At 42.9% G+C, this 17,934-nt stretch overlaps 1 protein-coding gene across 2 annotated transcripts in view; it reads right to left on the bottom strand.

Moving 5' to 3' along the window:
• LOC137532558 (uncharacterized) overlaps positions 1-17,934 on the bottom strand; it is a 97,076-nt gene that overhangs the window by 2,153 nt on the left and 76,989 nt on the right. For both annotated transcript variants that reach the window (XM_068253188.1, XM_068253189.1), the window contains exons 16-19: positions 13,301-14,458; positions 8,959-9,051; positions 7,475-7,519; positions 1,672-1,830 (exon numbers count right to left, since the gene is read on the bottom strand). In XM_068253188.1, coding sequence (XP_068109289.1) covers positions 1,672-1,830; positions 7,475-7,519; positions 8,959-9,051; positions 13,301-14,458 — 1,455 coding nt within the window. The remainder of the gene's footprint in view (positions 1-1,671; positions 1,831-7,474; positions 7,520-8,958; positions 9,052-13,300; positions 14,459-17,934) is intronic.

Here is a 17,934-nt window from a genome sequence, read left to right as displayed (position 1 = left end):
TGGCATAAAGTGTTTAATTCTTGATATATTTCTCAGCTGGATAAATGAGGACTTGACAAAAGCCGATACCTGCTGTCTGAGTGTCGGCTTTCCATCCAGGATCACCCCAAGGTTTGGCACAGAGTCTTTATACTGTACGGTATCACCTCCAATTGCTAGTTAGAAGTGGGAAGAGTTTTGGATTTTATCCATCATGTGTGGACCACTTACCACCAACACCTCTGTTTTGTCAGAGTTCAGCCTCAACCAGCTGGTGTTCATCAAGTTTTCTCATTCCTCTGACGATGGCGGAACCAGTCAGGAACTGGAGATTGGGCATTCTGTCAATTACCTTACATTTGTATCTATGTGCATTTAATACACGATACGCCCGTTTACATCTGAAGGGTCTCTTTTGTAAAGGCCTGTGATGAGAGTACCTGTTTTATGCATTTTATTGTGAATAAACTGGTTATCCCTGTTTGAAGTACCAGTGACCATTGGAATTTTATCTCTCTGTGGTGGTGGTCACCTATATACGGTATATGTATTGAGCACTGTGTTGGTGACTGCAGGTCCCCTGTGTAACACTAAGCGCTGAGGATTAAGATATATCTGTTCATCCAGTTTTGTAATTCCACTAGACAGGCATTGATGGATGCTGATGGGTCTTGTGTGCCAGGCTTGAAGGACAGTTGTGTGTTGTCTGCATAACAATGGTATCTTAGGCCATAAAGTTATGGACTATTTGCACACTGTCTTTTTTCCAATAGATCAGTACACCAAATTTTCCAGGAAAACACTCTTTATTGAGCCATCAGTATCCACAAGAAGTTAACCGACAATTGTTTCAGGGGCCTTGCAGGGTCCCCCTTTATCAAGGTGTCTAGGTAACCACATGCCTTCGTAAAGGGGGACCCTGTGAAGGCCTCCGAAACAGTTGTAACTTCTTGTGGATACTGATGGCTCAATAAAGAGTGTGTTCCTGGAAAATTTGGTGTACTGATATATTGGGGAAAGAGTTTGTTACAGCGACAAATGCCTAGATCACAATATCAGACACCCAACCCTATATGTGCCCTTCAGCTTTGAAGCGACTATTTTGCCCACTGGGAGCATGTAGACTGCAAAGTGTAAAGGTGAAAGCACATAACCCTGTCGGACTCCCTAAGCAACTGGCACTGGATTAGATTAGTGGATGCCCAGACAGATTTGCTGTGTCCTGCCAGATAGAAAGGACTGGAACCAGCTTAAAGCCGCAGCAATTCTTCAATCGCTGGATTAAAATTTCATGATCCACAGCATCAAAAGCTGCAGACATGTCAAGGAGACTCAGAAGGAGAATCAGAATTGAGCACTCGCCCTTGTCTCTTGCTGTAAATATGTAGTACAACAACAACAGAGGCGCCAAGTAGAATAAAATTAATTAAAATTGTTAAAAAGGGGGAAGTGGGTGGACTCCCTCCCTTCTGAAAAAATGGCCAGACAGCGGCAAGGCTACTTAAAGTCTAAAGTAACATTTATTATGAGCTCCAAAAGTGCCACAGCACTTTGCCACAATGACTTTGCTCATGTAGCGGTAGTGACTTATTTCTTGCAAACAGTCAAGTGTAAAGATAATCAGAAATAGCACTTTCTATATTACTCTCATTCTGTGTTACTTTTAAGCTATATTTGGCTATCTGAACTTACATTGAAATCTTGGTTTCCCTTGATTCATTGGGAAACCATCTCTTCCACCGTCTCCGGTAGGAGGAAAGGCATCTCTTGGAGGCATCTCACTGGACCACTGGCCTTGATGCATGTTATAGGATGATCTCATTGAGTCTGGGGGTGGACGGCCCTGGGCTTCTGTAAATTAAAGTAGAACTAAAGTCAAATGACAGAAAGCAGTGCAGCATAATTGTAAGTCAAAATAGCAAAATTTAAAGTTACACCTACTACAGTAACTTTATTATGAAGACATTATAGTAAACATTTTTGAAGTCCACTGTCACCTGCAAAAAATTATGCATGCCTGCATAACCTGAAAGGTCCCCTAGCATAGTCTCTCTTTTGTGCTGCCGCTGTAGCTCCTGTACTCAGCTCAAGTGTGTGTGTGGTAGCCACTGCCATAAAACTTTTCCTGACAGAAAACAACTTGAGATAAAAAAAGGTCAATAGTTCATATATTTTAGCTATGTGACTGAAATACTGCCCTTGTGCAGAGACAAGGAAACATGAAATCTACTTTGTAAATGTGTAAACATAAAATAAATGCATATGATATTATTATTATTATTATTTAGTATTTATATAGCGCCGACATATTACGCAGCGCTGTACAGTGTATATATATATATATATATCTTGTCACTAACTGTCCCTCAAAGGAGCTCACAATCTAATCCCTACCATTGCCATATGTCTATATTATGTAGTGTAAGTACTGTAGTCTAGGGCCAATTTTAAGGGTAGCCAATTAACTTATCCGTATGTTTTTGGAATGTGGGAGGAAACCGGAGTACCTGGAGGAAACCCACGCAGACACGGAGAGAACAGACAAACTCTTTGCAGATAGTGCCCTGGCTGGGATTCGAACCAGGGACCCAGCGCTGCAAGGCGAGAGAGCTAACCACTACGCCCTAAAATAAGGGTCATTTTTATGAGTAGGAAGATAGATACAGTTATTTACCTCAACAGTTTATTTTCACCTTTGGTAAGTGTCACTGGAATCCTGTATCAGCCAAACTCCCGATGCATAGCCCAGCTGCTAAAAGGAAAATGACCCCTGCCTTTTTGTATATCCAGTGCTGGAAATACAAAAAGGCAGAGGCCCCTTTCTTCAAAGGGGCGAGGTTATGTGCTATAGCCTGGCTGATACAGGGCTCTGGTGACACATCAAATGCAATTTGAAGCCCCTCCTTATTAGAGGATAGACTAGTTTTTGCTGGTCACCAGAAGTGCTCTTTAACCGGTTGCGGACCAACGCAGTACGAATCTACATCTAGCAGGTGGTGCTGCAGCCCTGACTGGACGTACATTAAACATCGCACTGAATCGTGCATCCCCACCGTTCTGCACCCGCCACAATTCACTCACTCTACCGTCTATAAGATGGCAGAACTCTGTAAGCAGGTCAGGAGCTGCTGTCATTGGCTCCTGACCGCGTGATCACGGAGAGTCAATCACATTGGCTCCCATTGATAGACAGCGTCAGGAGCCAATAAAAGCGGCCCCTGACCGGCTGTCAGCACTCTACCGTCATAGAGACAGCAGAGAGAGAAGCCTGCGGTGATGGGGTAGCGTCGTGACCGGCAGGTATGTGCGGCGATTCGTCCGGAAGCGGCGTTTTACCATGCCAGCAGTCTCTGGTGCTTAAGGGGGCAGAGACTGCTGGTATGGAAGTGGTTAATGACTGTTGCTGATGGGTCCAGTTGTGTATTATTAATTGGACCATATGAATGCAGAATCCATAGCTGCGTTCAAGCTCATGTAGAATGATAACAGCTTATAGTGGTAAGCCAAGCAAAGCTTGTATATCTTTTTAAAGCGCTGGCATAATGGTTTCTAACAATCTCCGCATGTGCCATGTGTTGGCTTAGAATATTTAATCGAAATTTTCCCCAAAACATTTAAACCATTCAGCAGAGTTCCCCTTTAGCATCTCTACTGTTGAGGACATTAGTGGTGGTTGTTTTCTGGAGGACATTTAAAGGGTGTTACCCCTTTTAAGTATTTTAAAAGTAATTATACGAGAGGTCTTATGCCTCTGCACAGACCTGACTTCATTAGCTCCTGAAGAGGCTGAAAGGTGGAACGGGTTGGGCAGAATCGCTCTGTACATAGCTGGCAAAGCAATCCTGTGAGTTACCGTAATCGCCGGTCGCTGTGGACAGCTGGATTAGTTTGTGAGCCAACACCAGGCTCCTGTAACATGGTGTAAAGAAGTTGATTGTATGTTTTTTTTCTTCTCTTTAGCATGCATCAACTTTTGTTAGCCCCCCTCTTTTTATTTGCCATTTTTTTCTCAGTGAAACTTTTAATGCACTATTGTGGTGATCATCTGCATTATTTAAAATATTTTACCAAGTCTTAAGTATGCGGGAACTCGAAGACTGCATTCCATACAAGAGTGGTAATTTAGATTTTTACAAAAGCGTTTAGTCATTTTGGGGTGTATGCAATAAACAGCTTTCACCATTTAAGCCTTCTGGACGTAGAGGCTACGTCCAGAAGGCCATGTGCGCTCCCGCGGCCGATTGCACGCATGCACGTGCGTGCTCCCGGCCAGCTGTTCGTTAGCCGAGGTATCAATGAATCGGGCCATGGTGCATTTCCCTGCAGAAAAAGTGACGGCTTCTCTCAGAAGCCTTGATTTTTCTGCCTCTTACGTCTCCCTAAGCATACATGTTACGCTTAGAGTGACGTAATTGTAAGCAAACTCATGGCTGCCATGTTGTGGCCAAATAGTAAAACTACAAACTACATGTAAAAAAAAAAAAAAAAAAAAAAAAGCCACATCTTTACATAAAAAAAAAAAATTACAATTTACATCCCACCCTCCCAAAAATACCCATATAAAATGTTTAATTAAAAAAAAAAAAAAAAAAAAAAAAAACACGCAAATATTTACCTAAGGGTCTAAACTTTTTAAATATGCATGTAAAGATGAAATGCACTTTTATTTCCAAATAAAATATTCACCATACATTGTGATAGGAACATAATTTAAACGGTGTAATACCCGGAACTATTGGGCAAATACAATACCTGGGTTTCAATTATGGAGGCATGTATTATTTTAAAATTATAATGGCCGAAAACTGAGAAATAATGAATTGTTTACGGTTTTTTCTTATTCTTCCTGTTAAAATGCATTTACAGTAAAGTAGCTCTTAGCAAAATGTACCACCCAAAGAAAGCCTAATTGGTGGCAGAAAAAACAAAATGTAGATCAGTTCATTGTGATAAGTAGTAATAAAGTTATAGGCTAATGAATGGAAGGTGAACATTGCTTTGATGCATAAAGTGAAAAAGACTGAAGGCTGAAGTGGTTAAAGGATAACCGAGGTGACATGTGACATGATGAGATAGGCATGTGTGTGTACAGTGCCTAGCACACAAATAACTATGCCATGTGCGTTTTATGCTTTCTCTGCCTGAAAGAGCCAAACATCAGGTATGTAAGTGGCAGCTCTTGTCTGAGTCAGGACTGGGTCAGACTACAGTGTGACCCTCATTGATAAGAAATTACAACTATAAACCACTTTCCTAGCAGAAAATGGCTTCTGGTAACAGGAAAGAGATAAAAAGGGTCAATAGTTCATAGATTTTGGCTATGGCATACTTCAATGAATGGGTCATTGAGCAAAAGTAATAAGAGTAAAAATTTAAAAGTAGATTTAAATATAAAACTGTGGAATATCTTAAAAAGTCATTTTGAGGAGGAGAATAGATACGATTGTTTATTTCATTAATTTATTTTCACCTTGGGTGTCCTTTAAGCAGAATAACACATGAAAATACATCTAGCAATGATGGGCAGTTTCGACCAAGAGGCAGATCTTTCTGATCAGAGCGTTCTGTTGGCTACCCATACAGTGCAGGCCGATTCCCATCGACTTGAGCATGAAATCTTTCAGAAATCGGCCACGTGACACTGTCTCGCCCATGTCCTCCCAAATGTTTTACCATCCCACCGGTGCCGTGCATTTATACTTTACCTTCTCCTGGCACTTACAAGTGCCTGCAATGCATTTCCGTATCGGTGTCCCACATAGTTGCCGGCGTTCTACACGCGGGGTGCGTGACACGTTACACATGCACTCCACATGCTATATACCGGTAGTCACGTGGGGCGTTAATGTGGAAATACAGCACGGACACTCGGGGAAGGTGTGACAGGTAAGGTATAAATTCATATTCACCACCTAACATTTGGGGGAACAGCGGCTGGGGGTTTCAATCACATCCGTGATTATTGCAGGCATCTGCGCACCCAATCGACCAGCCAAAATTTACCAGTATGTCTGATCGATACAATCTAGGACAACTGACACTGTTTAAGAAGCAAAAATAGTCACACTAAATATTAGTATTTAGTATAAAACAGTAAAAATATCTTCCACATTTAATAAAAAAAAAAAGTAAAGTACAGTATTGGTTACATTTTGTCTCATTTTATAAACCCTCTTTGCCTGGGGCACAATGATTTTTTTTTTTTTATAATTTTTATTTGGAGAATTATTGAAAATATAACAAGCAGTTCTTGTAATAACATTCTGCTTCCATAAATGTTTTTCGTATAAAATGTCCTCCATACGTTTTTCAACATTTTACTACAAAATAAACAGTCCTAGCTTAAGTAGAGACAATGAGGTTCTAGGCTAAGATTAGATAGTCACGTTATAGGTACTCGTTATTAATTAGATTGTTATAATTGTATAAAAAAATGTAAATTTGGTTTTACAGTAATGCTCCTATAGTGTGTCATCTTATAACTGTTAAACTAGACCAATAACAATAGGGACAGTTCAATCAGTCCCTCTGGTAGAGAGGGGAAATTCTGTCCCTAACAAAATTAACATTAACCTTAATAAAAAAAAAACATACAATAAATAAAAATATAGCATCTTTCCATCCTGTAAGCGCCTTTTTAGCATATCAACTTGATTCACACCTCAAATGGTGTTATTAACTCAGTCATTGGGGAGAAGGGGAAATATGTCTGTAAGACATAGCCTATATCCTGACGCATTGATTTAAAGGCAAATCAGATGAACTAGAGTAGTGTTCCCTGCCCTACTCATTCATTCAGGACTATTTTTTGAAGATTAACTTGACTTTACATGACTGCTTATGATCCCCTGACGAAGGCATATGGCCGAAATCCGGATAGGGAATACTTTTAGATATGGAATAAACACAAGAATTTGTTTGTAAGTGCAATTTTGTGTGGGTCTGTCAACTTTAGGCGCAGTCTGCACTATGGCGTTTGTCCCCTCTGCATCCCCATAACCAGGAACCAGCCGGCATAGTCCTGGAACACATTGGACTGCGAGCGGCGACATCACCACTGGCAGAAGGGGAAGGAGACTGTTTCCGTATCTTCGTGCGACCACCCGCGTGCATACAGCTCCACTATCCATGCGGACCCTGTACAATCGTACGCAATATACGGAGGACGCTGCACACTGATAGGGAGGTATTTCCATACTCCCAAAAGGTACTGTGTCACACATATGAACTGTCTCTCAGGAATTGTTGTCCACGAGTATTTGCAGTGCGCAGTTTTTCTGGACGGACGAACTTGATCATATTGATCTGTACCATTATTGTAAGCGCCAGGTGCTCCATTATCTTCTCCCAATGATTATATAGTATACACCACTAAAGTTGCAATTTATTCCGTCTCGATTCTATGTGTATAATGGTATATTTGAACAGATACATCTGTTCTATATACTGTAATGTTTAATGAATGTGGGTGTTGGCTTGTGCATGAGATACTGACCATAAGAAGACTCTGCATACCGCTGGTTGTAACTGTCCATGGACTCTACAAGAAAAGAAGCATAGTGTATTATTAATGGGAGTATCTCCAATCCCAAATCTCACAGGTGACCTTTCAGAAATGGAGTAAGATTATTATGAATTGAAGGATGTTCATAACAATGTGTAAATCAACAGAAATAGAAGAAATCATGGCAGCTCAAAACTATATGAAATTAACCCAATCATTACTAATTATGCATACACAATTCTGAAATGAATGCACACCTGAAGTGACCGTGATATGGAGGCTGCCCTATTTATTTCCTTTTAAACAATACTAGTTGCCTGGCATCCTGCTGGTCTTTCAAGCATCAGTAGTCTAAATCACACATTTAAAAAAAAAAAAAAGCATGTGGCAAATCCAATCAGACACCTCTGATCTGCCTGCTTGTTCAGAGTCAATGGCAAGAAGTACTAGAGGCAGAGGATCAGCTGGACAGCCAGGCAATGTGCATTGTTTAAAAGGGCATACATATGGCAGCCTGCATATCCCTCTCACTTTAGGTGTGCTAAAGAGGACCAAGATTGTAGATGATAAAACCTGTAAATGTAACCCTCAGCCTTAGTGCTGCAAAGATCAATGGGCGCAGGGGGCATTAACTCACCTGCTCACCTTTTAAACATTAGATGGCAAAAGCTCTGGCCACCCCTCCCTGATTGGCAAAACTGCTGTGGTGGGTTTTTGCCTGCAGTGTTCCGTGTCACTGTCACCTGGGTTCAGCACTAAGGCTGAGGCTTACATTAGGGCACTTTGAGACACAGCTGGTCCTCTTTGAGCACAGTTGGTCCTCCTACTGGACCCGAGTATAATGCTAGGTACACACCATACAATTTTGTGTTAGATGCATGGTTTGATAGATAATTTCTGACATGTTCGATCTTATTTTCTATCTTTTTTTTCTGATCGTTTTCTCATAGAAGTAAATGGAAATCGGTAAGAAAAGATAATAACAGAATCGATCCGGAAATCGATCGGACGGAAAATCGACAAAAAAAAAAAAATGCATCTTGTGTACCCAGCATTACTGTATGAACATGAGGAGAAGGTCATCCATTAATAAGATCCTGCAACCAACCCCCACACTTTTGGCTGAACACATAGGTCAAATGCAGTGACTCAGGGATAAGCATACCTCCCTTATGTGCTACCCAGGCCCCCCATGCATATTGAACTCGAATACTGCCAAACACCAAACTTCAGCACCGTTTCAGTAAGAACAAGCAGACAAGGTCAGTTCATTAACTTCCGCTTGACAGCGCACTTCACACGACTCCTGACTCGTCCTGTCCACTTGTTCGGTGCTGAGACGTGTACTTCAGCAGTATTAGGCTGTTCTGTATTCAATATGTCAAATTCGAACAGCATTGCTGCAAAATGCATTTTTAGTAAACTGACAATTCAGAAATACAATATACTCCAGGTTAAATTAAAAAAAAACTTACCGTCAGCTCTTCCAGAGCCATACGAAGATCTTGGCCCACTAGAAGGTCCAAACTGTGTCCTGGGAAATCTTTCACTATGGTTATAACCATCATCTATTGCACAACAAAACAAAAAGCATTTCATAGTTTACATAAAACCCTTCATGAAAAAAGTTTGAGAATAAATATTATTATTATTTTTTATTTATATAGCGCCAACATATTCCGCAGCGCTTTACAAAGCACAATGAGACATCAAGGGGAACATAGATATACTAACAAATTGTAAAACAGAGTTCCAAGCAGCACAAATATTGTGACAAAAACAGTAAACATTAGGAGGAGGACCCTGCCTTGCGAGCTTACAATCTAGTGGGTAGTGGGGGACACATTAGGTAAGAGGGGGAAAGATGGATGAGGCAGTGAACCTTTGCCTCTGATTACATTGTGTCAAATAAGTAAATAAGGGCTATAGAATGTTATAAGCTTGTCTGAAAAGGTGTGTTTTAAGAGTGCGTTTGAAGATGTCCAGGTTTGGAGCATGACGTACAGGCTGTGGAAGAGAGTTCCAGATAAGGGATGATGCTCGTGTAAAGTCCTGGATGCGAGCATGAGAGGAGGTGATCAGCTTAGAGGCCAGGAGAATTTCTTGGGAGGAGCGGAGGTTGCGGAAGGGACAAGATCTTGAGATTGGTGATGAGATGTATGGAGGGCACAACTCATGGAGGGCTTTGTATGTTAGAGTCAGGAGTTTGAACTGGATCCTCTGGGTAATAGGTAACCAGTGGAGAGAACGGCATAGTGTGGCTGCATCGGAAGAGCGTGTGGAGAGGTGAAAGAGGCGGGCCGCTGAATTTAGAAGGGATTGGAGAGGTGCTAGCCTTTTTTGTGGTAGCCCACAGAGCAGGGTGTTGCAGTAGTCTAGGCGGGAGATGATTAAGGCATGTACAAGCATCTTGATGGCCTCTTGTGTTAGGAAGGGACGAATACGGAATATATTTTTGAGCTGGAAATAGCAGGTGGTGGTTAATGAGGCAATGTGAGGTTTAAAGGAGAGCTCTGAGTCGAGTATAAACCCCAAGCAGCGGGCCTTAGTGGTTGAGGTTATTGGGGTGTTGTCTACCGTTATGGTTGCAATTGGTGGAGGTGTAGATAGCGATGGTGGAAAAATCACAATTTCCGTTTTACTCATGTTAAGTTTGAGGAAGCGGGAGGACATAAATGCAGAAACGGCACGTAGACAGTCGGGGACTCTAGATAGTAGTGATGCCAGATCAGGAGCTGAGAGATAGATTTGGGTGTCATCTGCATAGAGGTGATACTGGAAGCCAAAAGAGTTAATTAGTTGTCCCAGGCCACGGGTGTAGACTGAGAAAAGAAGTGGCCCAAGAACAGAGCCTTGAGGAACACCAACAGACAGTGGGCGTGGGGGAGGAATTGGTGTTAGAGAAGGACACAGTGTAATGCTGGATACACACCATGAGTTTCCGCGTCGATTCGATTATTTCCGAACATTTCCGAACGAATTTCGATGATTTTTAGGCCGAATGCCAAGTATGGCAAATCGACCTAACAATCCATCGAAGCTTGAATTGGACATGTCGGAAATAATCGAATCGACGCGTATCGACGGCCGCATCGAACGCGGAAACGCATGGTGTGTATCCAGCATAAGAGCGATCAACCGTGTCAAAGGCAGAGGAAAGGTCAAGGAGTATTAGAATGGAGAACTGACCTTTGGATTTAGCTACCAGTAGGTCATTAGCAACTTTCGTGAGGACAGTTTCAGTGGAATGGTGTGTGCGGAATCCAGATTGAAAGGGGTCAAGTAAGGAATTGGTAGAGAGAAAGGCAGACAATTCTGAATGGATGTGACGTTCCAGCAGTTTAGAAGCAAAGGGGAGGAGTGAGACAGGCCGGTAATTGGATAGAGAAGCTGGATCAAGAGAGGGCTTTTTGATAAGTGGTGTGATAATAGCTTGTTTGAATAAGGAAGGAAAAGTGCCAGTGGAGAAAGAAAGATTGAATAGAGTTGTTAGAGCGGGATTAAGGCAGGAGGAAAGCTGGGGGATTAGATGGGAGGGAATGGGGACCAGGGCACAGGTAGTGAGATGAGCTTTGGAGAGTAGTGAGGAAAGACACTGTTCAGTGAATGTGGTAAAAGATATTAGAGAGGGAGAGTGGACTTGTGGATCGGGGAAAGGCAGTTAGTAGTGGGCGAGGATGCAGGCGGACAGAAGGAATCTATAGGTGATGGTTGAGCTGGTAAAAGTGGTTGCGTGTTGAAACTATTACGTATTGCATCAATCTTGCTTGTAAAGTATGATGCAAAGTCGTCAGCTGACAGACATGTGGTGGGGGGAGGAGGTGGGGGACGAAGTAGGGAGTTAAAGGTGTTGAACAATTGTTTTGGGTTGTGGGACTGTGAGGAAATGAGCGAGGAGAAATAAGACTGCTTAGCAGAGGTGAGGGCATCCCTGAGCTCCTGCATAGTTTGTTTGTAGTGGTGGAAGTCCTCTACAGCAGTGCTCTTTCTCCAGCACCTTTCTGCCACCCTGGAGCGCCTTTTCAGCTGTTTGATTTGTTCAGTGAGCCAGGGCTGCCTGTTAGTTTGGCGGGGGCGGGTGGTGGTGAGTGGGGCAGCTGAATTCATAGCAGAGGAGACTACACTAAATAAGTAACTGGATGCTGCCTCTGGGTCAGTGTAGGATGACAGAGTACTTAGAGGTTGCAAGGCTTCAGTCAGGGTATTCAGATCTAGGTTGCGGTAGTTCCTGCGCATGACCGGATGGTGTAGTGTTGGAGGAGTTGATGGTAGAGAATAATTGATTGAGAAGGTAAGAAGGTTGTGGTCTGAGAGGGGAAGTGGAGTGTTATGGAAGCTTGAAATAGAGCAGAGGCAGGTAAAGACAAGGTCGAGAGTGTGGCCGTCTTTGTGGGTGGAAGTGGAGGACCATTGGGCGAGGTCAAACGAGGAGGTGAGAGAGTGCAGTTTGGTGGCAGTAGGGCAGTTAGTGTCGATGAGTATATTAAAATCTCCAATGACGATAGAGGGTATATCAGTGGAGAGGAACTGGAGAAGCCATGCTGAAAAGTGATCAATGAAAGTAGAGGCTGGACCAGGCAGGCGGTAGATAACAGCAATCTGGATGTGGTATGGAGAATAGAGACGGACAGCATGAACTTCAAAGGATGAGAGTGAGAGTGCGGGCAGTGGTGTGAGTGGCTTAAAGGAGCAGTGTTCAGAGAGTAGGATCCCCACCCCGCCTCCCTGTTTGTGGCCAGGTCTAGGGGCATGACTAAATTTTAGTCCACCATGTGTTAGAGCAGCTGGAGACACCGTGTCCGATGGAGTTAGCCATGTCTCAGTGAGCCCCAGAAAGGTGAAAGTGTTGGAGATAAACATGTCATGAATGAAGGCCAGTTTATTACAGACTGAGCGGGAGCTCCATAGAGCCCCAGATATGGGGAGGGGAGAGCTAGGAAGAAGGGGGATATCAATAAGGTTGTAGGTGTTCTGGGAGGGGAGGTGGTTTGGTTTGTTATTGGTGGAATGAGTTGTAGTCTGAGGTCTAGGAGTGGGCCCTGGGTTTGGTGATATGTCCCCAGAAGCCCGGAGTAGTAGCAGGCAGAGCAGAGAGATGTGGGGGTGAGACTTGTGTGTATGAAAGTTAGGTTTAGTGAGAGCAGAGGAGGGGTAGTTTGAGCAGAGAAATAGGAATAGTTCATGGCTAGAGAGAAGGGGAGACGATAGCAGAGAGGGAGCAATGTGTATGGCGTTGCTGGCAGTGGGAGGATGAAGTGACGTGAATTTTCAGGAGCAGAAGGCAAAATGAAGTGGTTGAGAGAAACATCTTATACATTCTGAAGTGCTATATAGGGAGATCGATAGCTGACAGCAGGAGGGTGGGGTATGTTTAGATACAGGAATTGCAGAAACAGGCAAGCATATGGTGAAGCAGATAAAAAACAGTTGATTAGCAAACCATGTAACCAAAGTGCAGAGTCTCCTGGCAGTTCCTTCTGTTCCCGATATGGAGACATAGTGCATAGCAATCTTGCCTTGAAGCACTTAAGTACCGGGTTCAAGTCCCGACTATGACACCATCAACAAGAAGTTTGAATGTTCTTCCCACGTTTGTGTGGGTTCACATCCACATTCAGATATTGAGTATATTGATAAGTTTATTGGCTTTCTGTAAAAGAATGACCTTAGACTTTAGGAAATATGAAAAATGGCTATTGTAGAGATTAGATTGTGAGCTCCTCTGAGGGACAGTCAATGACACGACTATCTACTCTGTAAAGCAATGTAAAATATGTCAGCTCTCAAATGTTTAATAATAATATGCTAAAGGAATACCTTGATAACGGTCTGATGGGCCATGCAAAGATCTTGGATGGTTTGGAGATGTGTGTTCATTAAAAGGAGGTCTTGGTCGATTTAAAGGTGGTCTTGGGTCATTAAAGGGAATTCTTGGCCGATTTAAGGGTGGCCTTGGTTCATTATGGGATGGTCTCTGTTCACTAAAGCGTGGTCGTGGCTCATAAGGTGGAAGTCTCTGATTGTATGGGGGCATTCTATTTCCTTGTGAGGGTGATCTTGAGTCATCTGGTGGTCCAGAGACATCAAAGCCCGATTTTGGAAATGGTGGTCTCGAATCAAAGCCTGGTCTTGAGTCATATTGTCGCCTAAAATCATTTGCAGATGGTCTTGAGTCAAAGTGTGATCTTGGCTCATTCATGGGTGGTCTGAATTCCTCCTCTTGTCGCCTAAATTCATTTTCAGATGGTTTTAAATCAAAGTGTGGCCTTGAATCTTCTTGCTGCCTAAACTCATCTACAAATCGTCTTGAGTCAAAATGTGATCTTTGCTCGTTCACGGGTAGTCTTGAATCATCTTCTTGACGCCTATGTTCATTTACAGATGGCCTTGAGTCAAAGTGTGGTCTTGGCTCATTTATGGGTGGTCTTGAATCTTCTTGCCGCCTAAACTCATCTACAAATGGTCTGGAGTCAAAGCGTGATCTTCGCTCGTTCACAGGTGGTCTTGAATCATCTTCTTGATGCATATATTCATTTACAGATGGTCTTGAGTCAAAGTGTGGTCTTGGCTCATTTATGGGTGGTCTTGAATCTTCTTGCCGCCTAAACTCATCTACAAATGGTCTGGAGTCAAAGCGTGATCTTGGCTCGTTCACAGGTGGTCTTGAATCATCTTCTTGACGCCTATATTCATTTACAGGTGGTCTTGAGTCAAAGTGTGGTCTTGAATCTTCTTGCCGCCCAAACTCATCTACAAATGGTCTTGAGTCAAAGCGTGATCTTGGCTCATTCACGGGTGGTCTTGAATCATCTTCTTGCCGCCTAAACTCATTAGCAGATGGTCTTGGCTCATCTGTAGTCTGTCTTAACTGATCTGAAGGCGGCTTTTGCTCAGGCCATGGAGGTTTATCATTGATAGGTGGTTTCGTTTGCTTGAAGGAACCTTGCGGTTTTTGTTGAAAGCCGACATCAGAACCTGTAAAACAAATGAAACCCATTTTATTAATAAAATACCCAAACTCTGTGGCAGCATACAGACACTGTTATTTAATTTACTCTAAGTTTTATCCTAGGTGATAGTATAACATCTTATAAAAAAAAATACCTGCCTCCTGCTGTTTATAAATGTAAGTTTACATATGGCTAGATGCATCCATGTGCTATTTAAGTTTGCATTCTGTTTTAATCTCAGAGTATAGTGCATAGTTTGCATCTGTTTTGAGTACAAGGTGTGCATTTGCCTCTAGGGGGCTCTGAACACCTCTGTTGGTAGTCATTTTAGGTGCAGCCTGATTGGGAGTGCTGCCAATTTCTCAGTTCCCTAAGGACAAAATTGGGTTGCCGCATAATGACTACCGCAATGCAAAAAAATACACAGGCTTCAATTTACTAAGGGCTATCTGGTAAAAAAATATTAGGTCGATAAAATTCCGCATTTGGTATTTTAGAATTTTTTTTCACACTTTACAAAGAATTCCACACATGCAGCAATAGTTTGTTAATTTACTGCAAAACCTTGCTTTATTTCACTAAGACCTGCTGGGTAAAATGTAGAAGTCTAACCACATGTGGAGTAGGTTTTTTTTTTTTTTTTTTTTTTTTTTATAGCAATTTCTTATGTCTTGCTTGGCAGTGCAGTAACCGCTTTAGCGAATTGGCATTTTACAAACTGTTCTGTAAAATCAGCTGTGTTTTGCATTACCAAATGTCCCAATGCTTAGCGAGTTGATGCCATAGTGTTATTTAACAATTACCATTATACCACTAGTATTTACATAAATTGAAGTCCGTGTTAGGGCTGGGAACCACTACGGGCTCTTTGCGGAAGCGCAAAGCATCTGTATTTGCATAATCTCAGAAAATACAACGTTTTCCTGGAGCGATTGCATGATTTGGCTACTGTAGCCACTAATGCCATTGCTCCGGGCTTGCTACCAAACTGCAGCAAGCAGCGATTGCTGCTTGTGGGACCACCCAAATTGGTATCCAATAGGAAAGTGATTTGCCGATAACTGCCAAAGCTTACCTAGTGGGCCCCAGGCCTTACAAGGAGAAAGGGCTAGGCAATACTGGTCAGTGTTCAAATGGGATGTTTGCACTGTGTCCTGCACCTCACACCTGTTTGGACCAGTTTTTAATACTCCAGAAGAAAAGAATGTACTGTGATACTGCCAGTATCGAGCGTTACAGATAGCTCATCTGTTTTACAAATCTTGTTTCATTGGTTGGGAGCAATAAGGTATTATGTGGCATTATAAAGGTCAGCATATCCAAATCAAGGTTTGCTGGAATCACAATATGCAAGTTGGTACCTCACAACATCTCACCCTGCTGAATTAATAATCTTTAAATGATATCAGCCATTTTGTTGCACATACTATTTAGGCCTCCTTCCCTTTGTGCTGGTTGGATGGCACAATTCATCTCCTCATAATATCCAGACCCTACAAAATGACCTTGCTAAGCATCTCTACACATTTAGATATGTCAATGATAATGTTGGTTTGCGTGTAAATGTAATGCAAAGTGTATGCAACTTGGAATTGGATCAATCAAAATAGGCAGGAAGTACATTTAAATGGTGTCTTCGGTCTAGTCTTAGGTTAACATTTCCCTGCGACAACTCCTTCCTCAGCCAGCCTGTGCTTCGATTAATGACCAGAAAGCACTAGAAAAATCTCTGTGGTGCTGAGAGGACAATTGGAACACTGGTTCCTGTAGGGACAGTAATGTAAAAAGTTTTGTGATCACCAAACCTAGGAATACTGACCCTATCCCACCCAAACGTATCGCACCACGTTTGATTGGTACATTTAATACCCAATCTCAATTTTCCAGATTATCGAACACTACTGGCCTGTCTTTCATCAACAAGGACCTTGCATCAATCCTATCATCACATCCCTCCATCACATACAGGAGATCAGCTAATTTGCGCGATATGCTGGTACACAGTACTTTTGTCGATAGACCCCCTCCACCCCCGTCTACATGGAGCCCACAAAGACCGCATGGATCCTACAAATGTGGTAAATGCAATCCATGTAGATACATGCCTACAGTGAAATCATGTGCATCACCAGCAAATGATAGGAGATTTGAGATTCTGTCTTTCATAGACTGACACACCAAGCACAATATATGTGGTAAGCTGCAGGCGCAATCTGTAGTATATAGGGAAAACCACACGCCCCCTCAAAAGGAGTGTTGGATCATATAGGAAACATCAACCATAAAGTGAAGACATCAATCGGCAAACATATGAATACAGCGCATCCACGTTCTCGCTTTGGGGGCTCCAGCAATGGAAGAATAGATTTAGAGGGGGGTCCCAATGGATCTTCCGACTGGAAACCATCGCCCCCAAAGGGGTACACGAGGATTTCAACCTAGCATGTTTCCTATGATAAAATAAAATTACAATCTTTTCTCTCCCCTCATCTCTGGAGTTTTTAGCATGGGGGGGGGGGGGGCGGGGGGTCATCAATAAGGATCTTTGTATTTCATGTTAATTACATTGCAATCACTATGCTCAGTTTGTTTGGGGTTTCCTGCCCCTGTCAATATATGGAGGTGGCTGCACATGTTACCCTCTCCACTATGGTGGTCGTGGGTATTACATGGGTGGGTATATATGTGACAGAGGCATACACTGAGATTAATGGCCCATACTCACGGGCTACAATTGTCGCCGCAACCACGTGGCACATGCGTGTTGCGGCGACAGGTTGCCCGTGAGTATGGCGCGCGCGCACCCCAAACCGTCGCTGCTGTCGCCAGGCAATTGGCGCAGTCAACTTTGCCGCAAGTCCGCGTGTGTATGCGGACTAGCGACAGCAACCTATAGCCAACACACGGAGCTTCCGGCGGGGAGGGGAGGGAGGGACGTCGGTGACAGCTTCCGTCGCACCACTAATCCCTCTTCCGCAGTGTGTATGCGGAGGGACCCCTTTTGCCGGTCTGTCGTGCTAGCGGCTAGCAACAATTGTAGCCCGTGAGTATGGGCCATAAGTGTCTGGAGTGGGTTCACCCTGACCTGGTGACCTCGTTAGTACGGTGCGTCCGCATGCATGTTTATCTACACATGCATAAATACTTGACGCCCATGTGGCAATATGTCCCTTGATTCTCCACTGCACCTAATTTGCCGAAGTCAGAGCACTGACACTGGCAACCTCTTTTTAGACTTTATGTTTATATTAGATAGATACTTACCTGTATTTTGTAACTGTAGGGCTGGTCCAGACTGACCTCCAGTGCATGATTGTATCTTTCCCTGGTACGTTTTCGGAGAGTGGGCTTTTAAAGTTTAATGTACATCTGCTCCCCCATACACCCACTATTTGCAGAAGTAAAAATATCCCATAATTTCAAAAAGAACGAACGTCTAAGTACCTTTTTTTGTAGAACCCAAAATGCTGGTGATATGATCTGACTGCCCATTTCCAATAC

Source organism: Hyperolius riggenbachi, chromosome 9 (genome assembly GCF_040937935.1).
Source record: "Hyperolius riggenbachi isolate aHypRig1 chromosome 9, aHypRig1.pri, whole genome shotgun sequence".
Classification (NCBI taxonomy): Eukaryota; Metazoa; Chordata; class Amphibia; order Anura; family Hyperoliidae; genus Hyperolius; species Hyperolius riggenbachi.
Note: the sequence above shows the minus strand (reverse complement) of the source record. Positions and strands in the feature narration are given on the sequence as shown.